Raw genomic sequence first — 16,374 nt, 5'->3', positions numbered from 1 at the left:
TTCAGTTATTATTATTATTATTATTATTATTATTAATTGCAATTTTACAATAAACGTCTTGTCAAAAAAGACTTTATTTCTCACTAGTAGTAGTAATGAGTTCCCAGCAGGTGTTTAGTCATTTTATAGAGATCCAACATAAGTTACATATATTGAGAATTACACAGTGCATTATTGTCATACAGAGTATTTGGATAAATAAATTACACATAACATGTCTGAATGTCATTAGAATTAACATTTGTTATAAACTATTAAACTAAGTGTCATTTATTTTAAAGATAGTACAAACAGTTTGCAATGTAAGCATGTTTTTTTCATTATGTTTACAATTGCTACAAACACTGCAATTACACTAGACAATAACAATAGAATACATTTAAAAAAGAGGGGTAAAAAGAAAAAAATATACAAAATCTATGCAGCTTTTTTTTCTTTCTTTTTTTTTTTTTTTTTTTTTGCAGTTTATGTGTTGTAATGACAGACTTTTCTGTTTTAAGGCTACTGCAATGTCGGTGGACTGTCTCGGCCAGCATGCTGTTCTATCAGGGTGTGTACAGCTTTGGCTAATGTCACATTGTCATGTGGAATTATGAACGCACACTTCACATCAGCAGTAGCATAGTTTTATATGCTGCATCTACATCCCTTTTCAATGGATGCCGGTTTTTTCAAAAAAAAGAAAAATATAAATCATAATTATAATATAAAAAGTCAAAATGATGACATAAAAAGTAGAAATTATTACTTAAAAAATAGTAATTATGACAAAAAGTCAAAATTATGACATTCTAAGTGATAATCATTACACAAAAAGTATATGACTATGTCATAATTATAAAATGTAAGTCATAATTTTGACTTTTAATCTCATAATAATGACTTTGTCATAATTATGACTTTATTTTATCATTATAATTTACACTAGCATTTTTTTCTTATGTGGCAGAAACGGGCAAACATAATTTTCTATGGAAGCCCATTTCCACCACATAAGAAAAAATACAATGCTTTTAAAAAATGATAATTATGAGATAATAAATTGAAATTATGACATCAAAAGTCAAAATTACGACTTAAAAAGTCGTAATTGTTGTAACAAAAAGTTAAAATTATGACAACTTTTTATCTCATAATTTTAACATTTTAATCTCTTAATTATGACTTAGTATGCACAATTTCTACTAAAATCTCATTATTTTGACTTTTATCTCATAGTGACTTAGTATGTCATAATTTTTCTCATAATTATGACCTATGTCATTATTTTATATTTTTATCTCATAATTATGACTTTTTATGGCATAATTATAATTTACACAAGCCTATTTTTTTTCTTATGTGGCTGAAATGAGTTTCCATTCTTCTCATATATCTATTTTTAAGTTTGTAAATGCCTTTCTATATGCATTGTTATACCACACCGTATTTACCTTTTTCACGTGTGATTTTTTCGAATAGGAGGCGATTCTTATATGTTGTAAATCTGGAGACGCCGTCCGAAGCTCCACGCAAAATCAGCCGCCAGAGCAAATGGGACGTTGGGACAGTTCAGTGGAATCCGCACAAAACCGAGGCCCATTTATTTGCTGCATCTGTACGTAAAGTAGTTATTATCTATTTCCGATTAATGACAGTGTCATAATGATCATTCGTCATATTTATTGTTTCACATGTCTACTGAGTATTTATTTAATGATTTTTTTTTATATTGTAAATATACGTTTTCCTTATCTTCGCAAAGAGTAATCAGCGAGTTGACCTGTACATTTGGCGTGATGGATCCGGTGAAGCACATACGTCTTTGCAAGGCCATACACGTGTTATAAGGTAACACAGATCACGTTGTGCTGAAATGCTACTTATTCAAACAATGACGAGACAATGCATGATCAAAAAAAGTGCATACCTTATCTTTATATCCTTGCCAAATGTAAACTATACTATATCTATAAACAGTAATCATCATGAATCTGTAAATCTGCTTTTAAACAGTGTTTATTGAGAGTTGATCTCACTTGAGTATGTATATAATACATTCTAATAACAAATAATACATGAATATATGTTTTTTTTATGTGGTTTTATGTTTAAACCAAGACTTTTTGCACTGTTTCAGTGATTTAGACTGGTCGTGGTTTGATCCGGAGTTGCTTGTCACGAGTTCTGTGGACACATACATTTACATATGGGACACAAGGTGAGCGAGGAGAAAGAACACATGATGAAGAGTTTGTGGAACATTCCATGTTTTACGCTTTTCTTTCTTGATTTCTAGGGACACACGAAAACCAACCGTGGCCCTTTCTGCCGTGGGTAAGTGCAAAGACTCAATGGGTCCAGATATAATTTATTAGTCAATACTTTTATTTGTTCTTTTGACTTTTCATTTTCTCGCTCTTTCTCTATGTTTTAGCCGGAGCCTCTCAGGTGAAGTGGAACAGACGGAATCACTATTGTTTGGCATCAAGTCATGATGGTGATGTTAGAATCTGGGACAAGAGGGTGATTATGTCATTCGGTCATCATTATTGGTGTCGTTTATCAATCAGATCTTTGTTTGACTGCCAATCTGTTTACTTACCATTTAGAAGTTCGGGGACAGGAATTTGTTACAAATGTTTACCAAAAACTCCTATATAAAAAAAAATGCTGTTGTTTTGATCTTTCTATTCATAGACGAATCCTGAAAATAAAAGTATCACAGTTTCCAAAAAATATTAATAAGCACAACGGTTTTTAACTTAATAATGAGAAATGTATCTTTAGCAGTAAATCAGCATATTAGAATGATTTCTGAAGGATCATGTAAGACTAAACACTGGAGTAATGATGCTGAAAATTCAGCTTTGTCATCACAAATAAATTAAATTTTAAAATATATTCAAATAGTACTGTTTTGTTTTTTTGTTCTTTTAAATAAATGCAGCTTTGGTGAGCATAAGAATCTTCTTTCAAAATATATAAAAATTCCCTATCCCAAAGTTTTGAATGGTAAACTCTAATCTCATTGTTCCTACATCCTGCCCAAATAGCTGTATTAAAAAAAAAGAAAGAAGCTTATCTGTTGCAGATATTGTTTTTGACTGATTGTTGTGTGTTTCAGAAACCCAACACTGCAGTGGAGTACGTAGCCGCACACCTGTCAAAGATTCATGGTCTGGACTGGCACCCTGATAACGAGTACATCCTGGCTACTTCCAGTCAGGACAACTCTGTTCGGGTGATTATTATCACAATTATTGATCATATTGTTCACATTCTATTGTGTTTGCTGCAGATTAACTTATAGCTGATTCTGTGTCTATTCTGATTTACCCCTAAAGTTCTGGGATTACAGACAACCCCGGAAGTACCTTGATATCTTGTCATGTCAGGTGCCAGTGTGGAAGGCCAGATACACGGTACATTACCAATCATTTTTTTAAATGTTTTTATCTATTTAAATTGTCGAGTAAAAACATTTCTTGTCGCAATTTTTAACCAAATTTGTTAATGTTGTGACAATTACAGTACCGGTTAAAAGTTATAATTAGTGAATAATTAAGATTTTGCAATGTTTTTGAAAAAAGTCTCTTATACTCGCAAAGACTGCATTTATTTGATCAAATATATGGTAGAAACAGTAATATTGTGAAATCTTATTACAATTTAAAATAATTGTTTGCTTTTTTATATATATTTTCATATGTAATTTATTCCTGTGGTGCAAAGCTGAATTTTCAGCATCATTACTCCAGTCTTCAGTGTCACATGATCCTTCACAAATCATTCTAATATGCTGATTTACTGCTCAAGAAACATTTCTTATTATTATCTGTGTCGAAAAACGTTGTGCTGCTTATTTTTGTGGAAACTGTGATAAGCTACCATTCAAAAGTTTGAGTAAAAAAATAAAAAAAATGTATGCAGCAAGGATGCATTAAATTGATTAAAAGTGACAGTAAAGACATTTATAATGTTACAAAAGTTTTCTATTTCAAATTAATTCTGTTCTGTTGAGCTTTCTATTCATTCAAGAATCCTGAAAAAAATGAAACAAACATTGATAATAATAAGAACCATTAATTATAATTAAACATCAATAATAATTGAGCAGGAAGTAAGCATATTAGAATGATATCTGAAAGAACATGTGACACTGAAGACTGGAGTAATTATAATTTATTCCATCACAGGAATAAATAAAAAATAAAAACAGTTATTTTAAATTGTAATAATATTTCACAATATTGCTGTATTTTTTATCAAATAATGCAGCCTTGGTGACCATAAAATACTTTTTAAAGTCTCTTTTTAATTTTTAAATTGGGCCCAGAGCACTAAAGAAATGTGCTGTGGCCCCAATAATGCAGGTATATCTTTTGAGACTTTATCAAATAAAGGAAAGGAAGTTGAGCAAGTAGAAACTTTTAAATATTTAGGTACAGAAATTGATCACAAGTTTACATTTGATAAGCATGCAGATAGTGTTTTTAAGAAGGCTTACCAACATCTAGCATTGTTAAGAAAAGAGTTTTGATATTGAAAAGGACATTCTAATAGTAGTATATAAATCATTAGTTGAATCTGTGTTCACTTTTAACATTATAGCCTGGTTCAACTCTCTCTGTTAAGAGTAAAACAGACTCTTAAGGATTATATATTTGGCTAGTAAAATAATTAGGGAAAAACAAAGATCGCTTACGAATCTTTACATGGTGGCAGTAAAAAGGAAATCCCCTGCATAGCGCATTTCAGTTACTTCCTTCTGGCAGATGGTATAAAGTACCTTTAGTAAAAAAGGTTTTGATTGATAGTGAACTTTTTTCTCTTATTATCGCACCATTGAAATGTAATGTATAATTCCAGTAAAGATGTATTTTCATGCTGTAAAGTACTCACTGCATCCTCTTTTATTCCTCCCATTCAGCCCTTCTCTAACGGACTGGTTACAGTGATGGTTCCTCAGCTCCGGCGAGAGAACAGCCTCCTGCTGTGGAGCACGTTGGAACTGAATAGTCCTGTTCACGCGTTCGTGGGCCATGATGATGTTGTGCTTGAGTTTCAGTGGAGGCCGCAGAAAGAAGGTGAGAGGAGCAACCAGTAGATGGTGACATTTCTGCTAATGACTTTGACTTTAGGAATGGACAAGTATCATTGTCTTGCACTATCCATTCTGTATTTTAGGTTGCAAAGACTGCCAGCTGGTCACATGGTCCAGAGATCAAACCCTGAGGATATGGAGAGTAGATCCTCAACTCCAGAAGGTGATGCTCATGAAGTCAATCCTTTCGCTAGGGCTGGTGGCTTTATGTTTGAGACTGATGGTGTCATGCGTTCTGTAGCTGTGCTGTGCAAACGACATCATGGACGAGTTGATGGAGGGCTTGACTCTCACCACAGAGACGGAGAAAACTCTGAGGTCCCAAGACTCCGAACCTCCAGTGAGTCCAGGATTCACAGCTGACAACTCACAAGGTGAAAAAAAAAATTTGCTCTGACATTGATTTGATGCATTATGGCTCATTTATATAATTATTTTGGTTCCATTCATAATTATTTTCAAAAATATCCTGAAGACATAAATGTAATTGTGAACACGGTCTGTCTGGCCGTTTTACCATTTTATATTTAACATATACATTTTATTCTGGTTATTTACATCAATTATATTCTATTTTGTTGTGTTATGTGGCTGAATTGAATAGAATAGAATAGAATAAACAAGAATTATAATAAAGAAATAAAATAGACAAATAAAAATCTTCACAGAAAGTAGATTGGGGATCTGATTCTGTGGATTTTTATGACTAAAATGAGAAGAGAATTGAATTTTGTATAAGATTTGAATGTTTCTTTGCCGGTCTGGTTACTTATATCTATTATATTCTTGATAGACTTAATGTACACTACCATTCGTTTGTTTTTTAAAATAAAAATATTGATTTTTTAAATTTATCAAAAGTATTAGTAAATACATTTATAATATCATTATTTCTATTTGAAATAAATTCAGTGCTTTTGAGCTTTCTATTCATCTAAGAATCCTGAAGAAAATGTATCACGATTTTTTACACAAAAATGTTAAACCGCACAACTGTTTTAAACATTGATGATAATAAGAAATGTTTCTTGAGCTGCAAATCAGCATATTAGAATGATTTCTGAAGGATCATGTGACACTGAAGACTGGAGTAATGATGCTGAAATTTCAGATTTACATCACAGGAAAAAAATTGTTATTTTAAATTGTAAAAGAATATTACAAAATATACTGTTTATACTGTATTTTGATCAAATAAATGCTGCCTTACTAAGCATAAAAGTCTAAAGCAGAAAAAAAAATCGTATCAACGCTGAACTTTTAAACGGTATTGTGTAGAATAAAATCTAAAAGATGCACATGTGCATGATGTGAAAATGGTGGATGTTCCAGTCAGATCCTAGTTTTAAAAAATGTAAATTGGTGTCTGTTGACAGATCAGTTTGACGGCCCTCAGTCCGGCCTGTCATCCAGTGGTAAGAATGATGTACCAGGTTTGCCTCAGACTCTGCAGCAGGAGTTTTCTCTAGTCAACTTACAGATTCGCAATGTCAATGTGGAGGTCAGTCACTGTAACTCTCTGGTATTTGGTTAGTCATGTTGCAGAATTATGATAAATAGGATGCAATCATAACAGTTATATATAAATAGATAAGAAATTAACATTATTGTTCTTGTAGATGGATGCCGTCAACCGCAGTTGCGTTGTGTCGGCCGACTGTGGAGCCAACCGAGTCCGTCTCGTTGTAAAGTTCCCCGCCCAGTATCCCAACAATGCAGCTCCTTCTTTCCAATTTGTCTCTCCGACAAATATCTCGTCTTCCATGAAGACCAAGATACAGAAGGTTGAAACTGACACCCATCAAGCTTGTCTTAGCTTTTAGTCAATGTTTTGAACAATGTCATGTTGAAGCAGCAACTCTTTTATAGATCCTGACTGATACTTCACTTCAGAAGGTGAAGAGAAACCAGAACTGCTTAGAGCCGTGCGTTAGACAGCTGGTATCCTGCTTAGAGTCAGATGGAGTCATGGTGAGTGAACTTCTAAACTCATAATTTCCAAATTGTTCCCGTGATCACCAGCAAGATCATGATAGATTTTTTTAATCGCTGTTTCTCCTGTGTCTCCAATCCGTTCAGGAGGATGGTACAAATCCCTACGTGCTCACAAACCCGGTGACTCCTGCTCTTCCTGCTTTTCCTCGAGTAAGCAACACCTACGGCTCATACCAGGACTCCAACATCCCTTTTCCCCGGACCTCGGGGGCTCGCTTCTGTGGGACAGGTGGGTTGCAAAAACAACAGACCTTTTCCTTTTTCCTTTTCCTATTATATATATATATATATATATATATATATTATCATGTAAATTAAACGTAAATTACAACTTCATTTTCCCATTAGGTTCCTTGGTTTATTTCACACGGCCAATGACTATGCATCGTATGGCCCCTCAGACTGAACCTACTCCCAGGTGAATATTCAATCCCGTTTGCTTGTTTTGTCTGAAACATGATGCTATATTATTATTTGATTGCAATGGAAGACAGGTTAGCATGTGTAAATGACTATGATCATAAGAGGAAGTCTTTGTTTATGTGCAGGTCACTGTCGGCTCTCTCGGCGTATCACAGCGGGGTGCTGACGCCCATGAAAATGCGAACGGAGTCTCAGACCACCCTGAGGCTGTACAGCGGGAGCCCAACACGCACAGACAAAGATCAAGTGTCTATATCATCCTTCTACTACAAAGAACGGGTGAGACCCGTCTCACAGGACTGAAATTAGCTCGTCTTGTAAATTTTGTTTTAGCTCAAAAAGGCTCACTTTTTCAGCAGCTTTGATCAGGTGGTTAAGGTTTTTATGGTTAGCAATGGCAGTTTATTTATTTTATATTTTATTTTATTTTTGTTTCATTTCATGAAGTCTACTAAAAGTGAAATGGATGTATGTTTGCATGTCTGAAGAAATTTGTACACAGTATTTGTAAAATATGTTTTGCTTTGGATATTTTCACTACCATAACCAGGGTTTGAAATTAACACCCGCCAACCCGCCAGATCCGGGTAAAAAATCACTACTACCCAATTTGGCGTGTTACTATGTTTACTCACTTTGCTGGGGAAGTTTGTGTAGCCAAATCTGCGCAGAACTCGTGAGTCATCATGACATGATTCTCATATATCTGGCTTACTTGAACATGCCCATCACTACGCAACAAATAATGGCGCGCTTGTTCGTTTACATTGAAAAAGCATTTGGTTAACAGAAAAGAATTTTTTTCCAACATTCTACATGTTTTTGATGTTGCATCGTACTGTATTGATCTGTCCACCTAAAACACATTTTTAGTGATGAGGATGAAAGAGGAGATGGAAGGGTGACAGTATTTTGTTTGAGTAAGAAATTAATGTATGAAATCCAAATTTTATTATATTTTTTCACCTTGTTATATATATAAGCTGTGACATAGTTAATATGGTTAATTTCTTTGCTTTTCTTTTCTATTTTTGGCTAGTAGAAGTTCTGAATGGCCTGTAACTTGAAAATTTAGTAGCCAAATTGGCTGGTGAGTGAAAAAGTTCATTTCAAACCCTGACCATAACCTGACTATTTAACTCCATAACATGTCTTTCTTCTTCTTCTTTTTTAAAGTTCTGAGTATTCTTGCTTTTCACATCCCCTCCTTCCACCCGCTTGATCCATCGGTTTAAAAGCACCATTTTCACAGTTCACTGTCATCGTTGTTTTCTGTGCTGTCTCTCTCTTGTTGAGTTTTGGTGGCATGTATCCCTCACTCATGTTGCTGTGGTCTGTTTTATCCAATCAGAAGCCCCCTCTGTCCACTCCCCGCCGCTGGTCTGTGCAGACTATTCATGACTGTCCGGTATTGACAACCGCCCCTCCCTCCCACTTTTATTCTCTCTCTCATCTACTGCTTGCTCTAATGCAAAATGGCTTTTTTGCTGTCATGCATTTCATGTATGGCACTTCACAGATTTTGCGCTCTATTTTCTGCTTTGAAAAAAAAACATTACTAATTTGGTGTTACAGATCATAAAAATGAAAGATCATGCCCTTTTTTACTCTTTCCCTGTTTTGATGCTGCATGTGACACTGAAAACAATCAGTTTGTAACAAAAACAGCAGCAATTTTACAGCCAAAAAGGGAGAAAAAAACATTGAATTGTCAGGGATTACTTTAAGTTACTAACTAACTAACTAACTAAATAAACACATTTGCACCTGGTTTCACAGATAAGGCTTAAGCCTAGTCCCAGACTAAAATGCATTATTTAGCATGTATCATGTACTGATATATCTTTAAATACATCAATGTCATTGTTTTCTCTCAATATGAACATCAAAAAACAATGTTTTTTTCAAAAGCACATTTATAAATGCTACTTTAATGTCCTAATTGAACTAAGGCCTAATCGTGGTTTAATCTAAACCCTGTATGTGAAACCGGGCCTCAATGTTTTATTTTAATGCTTAAAAGTGTAATTAAATAATTTAATTTCATGACTGCTACTAAATATTTACGTCTGGTATATATTCTCCATTTATCTAGGGCAAATAACCCTACTGATATTTCAAATTTCAAATCTAACTGCTATGTTGATCTTTACAGTTTTTTAAAATATTTTTCTTTAGTATGTTTAACGCATGAATAATTATAAAAAAATATATTTAATTTATTATATTAATTCTAATTATAACATAACATACATAAATAATAATTTATATATATATATAATGATTTATAATTTTTTTTCAATGGGATTTTCTCTTACCCGTCCACCCGGCATATTTAAAACTTAAATTTTTGTATTTCTTCAGTTAATCTAAAGCATTTCATAATAATAGGCAGTGATTGATGGTGTTGTTTGTCGTCATCATCGGTGTTCAGAAATCCCGCCGCTGGAAAGGCAAGCGAGAGGGAGGAGACTACAGCAGCAGACCCATCAAACTGTCTGGCAAAGTCATCATCCAGGAAATCTCATGTCTGCTTCCTGTGCACAAAGCCCTCGGGGAGACATACGTGTATGTTCTGTTTTCTTAGATAGCAAAGCATTCCAGGACAATCATATTCAGATGATAACTCTCTTGTTAGGAACAGCATCAACTGACAATACCGTGACATTCTTTTGCTCAAATGTCGTCTTGATCCGTGGCCTTTTTATTTTTTTCCCTTTAGGCTAAATGTTAATGACATACAGGACACGTGCCAGAAGAATGGGGCGGCAGCCTTAGCAGTGGGCCGCAGGGATTTAGCAAAGGTATGTGATATACACTAACTGTCAAATGTTTAGAATAATTATGCTTTTTAATGTTTCTGAAAGTTCATAGCTCTTTTTTTTAATACAATAAACATACACATTTTATTAAAAGATACAATCATTTTATCAAATATTATTGCAATTTAAAATATATAACTGGTTTCTATGTAAATAAATTATAAAATGTAATTTATTCCTGTGATTTGCTATTCAAGAAACATTTCTTAATAAAACCAGTGTTAAACACGTAAGATTTTTGTTTACACTACCATTTAAAAGTTTTATATTTGTATTCAGCAATGACATTAAAAGTGACAGTAAAGACATTAATAATGTTACAAAAAATTTAAATAAATGCTGTTCTTTTGTATCTTCTATTCATCAATGAATCCTGAAATTAATGTATCATGATTTTCACAAAAATATTAAGCAGCACAACAGATAATAATAAATGTTTCATCAGCAGCAAATCAGCATATTAGAATGATTTCTAAAGGATCATGTGACACTGAAGACTAGTTGAATAATGCTAAAACACAGGAATAAATGACATCAAATAGAAAACAAATATTTTTATATAGTAATAATATTTTTTATCAAATAAATGCAGCCTTGGTGAGCATTAGAGACTTCTTTCGATTTCTTTATTTCGAAAAAAATATATATATACATATATATATACAATAAGTGTGTTGCAACATACCGAAGGAAGAAACAATATCTATAAAGTGTTATAACAATAATTGCAATGTGTCCGAAAATGAGCAGGATGAAACAGAAGCTTAAAAACATGAAAACAAGAGGCTTTCAAAAACGTTGTAAAAATAAATCTTAATTATTCCCAACTTTTGACCTACAGTGTGTGTAAACATGATTTCTGTACAGGCCATCTTTACAGATTAATTTCCATGGTCTGTCTTCTTTAAGGTATGGGCACTTGCCTCAGCAGCCACAAATGTTGACCTTAGTCCTGACCCTGACCCTGATGCTGGAACTCCCTGGGCCAAACATCCATTTGGGCGACACCTGCTGGAGACATTGTGAGGTTCAGCTTGTAAACTGGTGACACCAGCATTTATGCCTTATATAGAGCTATAATTTATAAATGTGTCCTTGATTTCACATGAGCTTTGACTTTGTCTCTCTCCACAGGCTTGAACACTACAGTCAAATGAGTGATGTTCAGAGTCTGGCCATGTTGTGTAGTGTGTTCAGAGGTCATGGCAGTCCTCAGGAATATTTCACTCTATACGGACATCAGCAACCACGACCAGCGATCTTCACGGCTTACCACTCCCGCTATGTACGTTTGTAAACCGAATTTATCAATGCAGGAATTCTGTACTAATTTGACTTTTGAGAGAAGGTTACACAGTAATTGTGTCTTTCAGTTAAAATTAGGATGAGTTGTTTATTTCTTTCTAAAATGTGTGAAATATTTAATTTAATATTCTTGTATAACAAAGAGGTTGTTTTCAGCGTGATGTAGCCTATGTGAAGCGCATCTTTGATAATTCCTTTGAATTTGTAATATTAATGCTACTTTAGCCCAGTATCACCTCCAGTTCTGTGACTTCCGGATCGTGTTCAAGTATCTCGGACTCTGCAAACACTCCGTGGAACATGGGTGAGAGATCATGGGTTTATTCATAGAGGTTACATTTTTACATGTTCTGTGTTTATGGAAGAAGCAGAATCTAGATCATGGGTAGTTCCATATCACAGAATTTTTTTCTCTTGTTTTGTCACACAACTGTGCGTTTAAATATTCAGAGTTGGCTGTTGCTTGGTTTGATGCTTATTGATTGAATGAAAAGTTTATGATACAAGAAAAATCGCTTCAGTCATGTAACTAAATGTTGGTTAACATTTATCAATGTACAATGTTATTAAATTAAGTAATTATTCAAAATAATCATATATATATATATATTAATTATTAATGTTATTATCATCATCCTTATTAACTAATATATATATATATATATTAGTTAATAAGGATGATGATAATAACAGTAATAATTAATATATTATGTATGTGTATATATATTAGTTATTACTGTTATTATCATCAACCTTATTAACTAATATTATAATGATGATCATGATAATGATAATTGCAGTAATAATTAAAATAAATGTAATTATCTGGTGCACAATTAACGGAATTGATAATGCATTTTTGATGACTATTATTAGTATTAATAATAACAATAATTATTATTACTAGGTGTGTCATCAAAAAACAATAAGAACTTGATGGATTATTACTATTAGTAGTAGTAGTTGTTGTAGTAGAATTGTTGTCGTTCTCTGATTTAAATAATAATGATAATTGTTATTATTATAATAATTATTATTTGTAGTATAAGTATTTTAATATAATAATAATATTATGTAATCTATTAATACTATTTTATTACCAAGTTCCTATAAATAACTGTAATATTGCTTACATAATTAATGGCCATATTAATGTCCAGTCTGTTACACATTCATATGTATCATACAAAACTCAATTTCTGAACTATTTTCAATTGTATCGAAATCCAGATCAGTTGTTTATGTTTTTTTTTTCTCTAGTTACGTTTGTGCCTTCAACTAATTTTTTTGACTTTGAATAATTCAAATGAATTGTACCAAAATAATTTAATCATACAGCATCACATGTTTTAGTTCTGAATCTTAATTATTTAGAGCAAACATGTACATATACTTCTGATCGTTATTGTGAGTTTTTTATGTTTTATTTTTTCAGTTGGACGTGAATCAGAACATGCTCCTCCCTGGGGAGAGTCGTCCCCAGATGACTATCGCTATTCAAACCAGATACACACGGACCCCCGAGAACGAGAAAAAGAGCAACACGACATGAACAAAAGGTAAACGTCCTGTTCGACCAATGACACTTTGACACACTTCACATTATTGGCTTCACACGTTCAAAATGCAACTTTAAAGAGTTCCTTCTGATCCACAGATTATTAGACCCCTCCAACTCCTGGCAGTTTGACGATTTCAAGAAGTGTTACGGTGAGATCCTGCACCGTTGGGGCATGAAGGACAAGAGGGCAGAGGTGCTCAAATTTGTTTCCTGTCCTCCAGAGCCACACAAAGGCATAGGTAAGTTAAAGGAATGGTTTAAAACAGCTTCTGGGTCATATAGTACTGTAAGGGGTTTTACAGTCAAAGACTAGATATGATGAATGAAGACCCGGAGTCAGAATTATAATAAATTGAAGAAAAGTTACACTGAAGATAGTTGGTAGTTTCATCAGCAGACGTCAGCTTCAAGACTCACAGCAAATATACCCTTCACCAAGGTCTACATTCTTGCTTCAGGTTGAATGATTCTCATTGGCTAAGAAATAGATAAACATAGTAATTTTCCACACATATACAGATAGACTGAAGCATATCTCCAACGATTATGCAGCTGACACACGGACCCTGAAGTTAGGCACGTCGTGACCTTTCAGGTCGCAGATTTGGGTCAGCCTGTCCCAAACAACAACTCAGTCGATCTCCAATAATGCCAGTGGTTCCTTAAACTGTAACCAAAAATACTAACACACACACCGACACACAGCTTTTCCAAGGTTGGATTTGGCCAGGCTCTAACTATAAACAGGAGAGTATTCTCAAAACATCAAGATAATGCGTTCTTTCTCTCTAGGAGAGGACACTTTAGTCTAACTGGAAAGTAAGGCTTTAACAAAGAAATGGTCATTGAATATAGACTTCAATGACCCCTATATGTTTTAACACTCTGAAGACCTTTCTCAAACACAAAACAAGTCCCTATTTCATTTCTGGGAGCCAGACTAAATAAGCAAGCACTGTTGCTGCATTCAGATAACAAATACAGACATTAAAGAATACATGAAAAGAACATTTCAGTAATCAGACTGGTAACTTCTGTAACCAAGGAAAATCTTAAAAATTAGAAAGTTAATTGGGTTTAAGTGCACCCAACTTCTGTATTTTAGAGCTGTTTTAATCAAGATTGCTTCAAAGAAGCGAGCAAAGATGAGCATAAACCGATATCCATCGCATATGCAGATTAATATTTCAATATTTAGACATTTAAATCGACTAAAATGGTAACAATAAAAAGAACTTGCTAGTTTAGCTGATTACCTTAAAAGTCCATAGATTTTACTGTCAGTTCTGCCGTTAACACATTTTCTCCAACAAGCGGATGCAATGAGACCCGTTTTCCTGTTTGGACATCTAACTTTTGGCATAAAGCCTATTGTGACTTTATATCTCACAATTCTTTTTTTTCTCAGTTATATCTCACCATTCTGACTTTTTTTCTCAGAATTGCAACTTTATATCTCACATTTTGAACCATATAGGCCTGACTTGCAATTGCAAGTGAACTCTGATTTTTCTCTGAAGTCAGAAATGCAAGAATAAAAAGTCAAAATCCCAATTCTGTTTTTTTTTCTCAGTTGAAATTGTGAGTTATAAAGTCAGAATTGTGAGATAAAAAAAATTGCAATTACCTTTTTTATTCTTTATTCCGTGGCCGAAACAGGCTTCCATACTTTCTGGTATTCAAGTTACCATGTTTACTAGTTTTGCACAGGCATGACAGTTCAAATATTAGTTATTAATTTGCACAGACAACATTCACTGTTCAAGTATTTGTGATCAGGAAGATTTTAGTTCTTTGAAAGAAAGAAATACTTTTATTCAGCAAGGATGCATTAAATTGATCAAAAGTGACAGTAAAGACATTTATAATGTTATAACCACTTTCAATTAATCAAAGAATCCTAAAAAAATATCAGTTTCCACAAAAACATTGAGCAGCACAACTGTTTTCAATGTTGATAATAATAAGAAATGTTTATTGAGTATATATGAATGATTTCTGAAAGATCATGTGACAATGAAAAATCAGCTTTTCCATCACCTGAATAAATTACATTTTAGAATAGAAAATAGTTACTTTTAAATAATAATATTTCACTGTATTAGTTACTGTATTTTTATCATATAAATGCAGCCTCAGATGAGCATGAAACTTCTTTAAAAAACATCAGAAAATCTTACTGACCAGAAACAAATTGACGAGACTATTTTCTGATAATCAAACCCAGAGCATTTTGTCTCAAATTTCTGGGATGTCAGGCAACGTTTAACTCTTAAACAAATGTGTAACTCTCACATTTCTCTCATTTTTTTTGCTCTCATACATAGAGTTTGGCGTTTACTGCTGCCACTGTCGCAGTCAGGCCCGCGGCACCCAGTGCGCAGTCTGCAAGCGCTTCACCTTCCAGTGCGCCATCTGTCACGTGGCCGTACGCGGATCCTCCAACTTCTGCCTGAGCTGTGGCCACGGAGGACACACCAGCCACATGATGGACTGGTTCCGTTCTCAAGAGGTCTGTCCCACCGGCTGCGGCTGCCACTGCCTCTTGCAAAGCACTTTTTGAACATTGAAAAGACTTCATCAAGATATGCCTCAAATCTCTTGGTACTGTTGGAGAGACATTGAAGAAGGGAAAACTCATTATCTCTGCGACTGTATAAGGGTAGATTTATGTTCTAATGAGGAGCCGCAAATATCAACCTTATAATGGGTCAAACCAGCCTAGTTAAATTGTTATACAGTGCTGTTTTTGTGCACTTTTATACCTGTTGATTTGAGTAGAGCATATGTTTGCTATAAGGTGCCAAGGAAACATTTGCTGAAAGAGAAAAGGGAAAGTTGCTGATTTTTATGGTTCTGAATCAAAAATATTTTTTTCAAATGTATGTTTTGATCGCTCTTTTCAGTTGAATCAAATATGTTGTTGTATGCTTTGAATGATTATCTACCATGTACAGTATGTGTGCCATAAATTAATAAATTTGACAATATAGTGATCATTGCTTCGTATACCACTTGATTTGTTGTAGTAATGTTGCTGGAAACATTTCTTTAACTCTCTTTTGTGAAGCGTATTCATAAAAGTGTATTCAATTTTTTAACTGTCATCACTACCTCATAAATAAGTACCTTTTAAATACATTTTTAAAAACTGAAATAAAGCAAGATTGTGACAAACTGAA

General features: G+C 33.7%; 1 protein-coding gene across 2 annotated transcripts in view; it reads left to right on the top strand.

Moving 5' to 3' along the window:
• Window positions 1-16,374, top strand: part of wdr59 (WD repeat domain 59) — a 16,679-nt gene extending 305 nt beyond the window's left edge. Inside the window, exons 2-27 of one of the 2 annotated variants that reach the window (XM_077193862.1) lie at window positions 501-550; window positions 1,462-1,597; window positions 1,745-1,830; window positions 2,120-2,200; window positions 2,279-2,316; window positions 2,417-2,505; window positions 3,107-3,223; window positions 3,327-3,404; window positions 4,913-5,069; window positions 5,170-5,249; window positions 5,328-5,460; window positions 6,463-6,587; window positions 6,706-6,870; window positions 6,956-7,057; window positions 7,166-7,310; window positions 7,430-7,499; window positions 7,630-7,783; window positions 8,856-8,912; window positions 9,939-10,072; window positions 10,227-10,308; window positions 11,236-11,348; window positions 11,461-11,611; window positions 11,857-11,935; window positions 13,067-13,190; window positions 13,289-13,431; window positions 15,520-16,374. In XM_077193862.1, coding sequence (XP_077049977.1) covers window positions 501-550; window positions 1,462-1,597; window positions 1,745-1,830; window positions 2,120-2,200; window positions 2,279-2,316; window positions 2,417-2,505; window positions 3,107-3,223; window positions 3,327-3,404; window positions 4,913-5,069; window positions 5,170-5,249; window positions 5,328-5,460; window positions 6,463-6,587; window positions 6,706-6,870; window positions 6,956-7,057; window positions 7,166-7,310; window positions 7,430-7,499; window positions 7,630-7,783; window positions 8,856-8,912; window positions 9,939-10,072; window positions 10,227-10,308; window positions 11,236-11,348; window positions 11,461-11,611; window positions 11,857-11,935; window positions 13,067-13,190; window positions 13,289-13,431; window positions 15,520-15,755 — 2,925 coding nt within the window. In that variant the 3' untranslated portion in view covers window positions 15,756-16,374. The remainder of the gene's footprint in view (window positions 1-500; window positions 551-1,461; window positions 1,598-1,744; window positions 1,831-2,119; window positions 2,201-2,278; window positions 2,317-2,416; window positions 2,506-3,106; window positions 3,224-3,326; window positions 3,405-4,912; window positions 5,070-5,169; window positions 5,250-5,327; window positions 5,461-6,462; window positions 6,588-6,705; window positions 6,871-6,955; window positions 7,058-7,165; window positions 7,311-7,429; window positions 7,500-7,629; window positions 7,784-8,855; window positions 8,913-9,938; window positions 10,073-10,226; window positions 10,309-11,235; window positions 11,349-11,460; window positions 11,612-11,856; window positions 11,936-13,066; window positions 13,191-13,288; window positions 13,432-15,519) is intronic. The other variant, XM_077193863.1, reaches the window with a different exon arrangement.

This window comes from Siphateles boraxobius, unplaced genomic scaffold, assembly GCF_051911475.1.
Source record: "Siphateles boraxobius isolate OS27281-9 unplaced genomic scaffold, OSU_SipBor_1 31, whole genome shotgun sequence".
In the NCBI taxonomy this organism is placed as follows: domain Eukaryota; kingdom Metazoa; phylum Chordata; class Actinopteri; order Cypriniformes; family Leuciscidae; genus Siphateles; species Siphateles boraxobius.
Note: the sequence above shows the minus strand (reverse complement) of the source record. Positions and strands in the feature narration are given on the sequence as shown.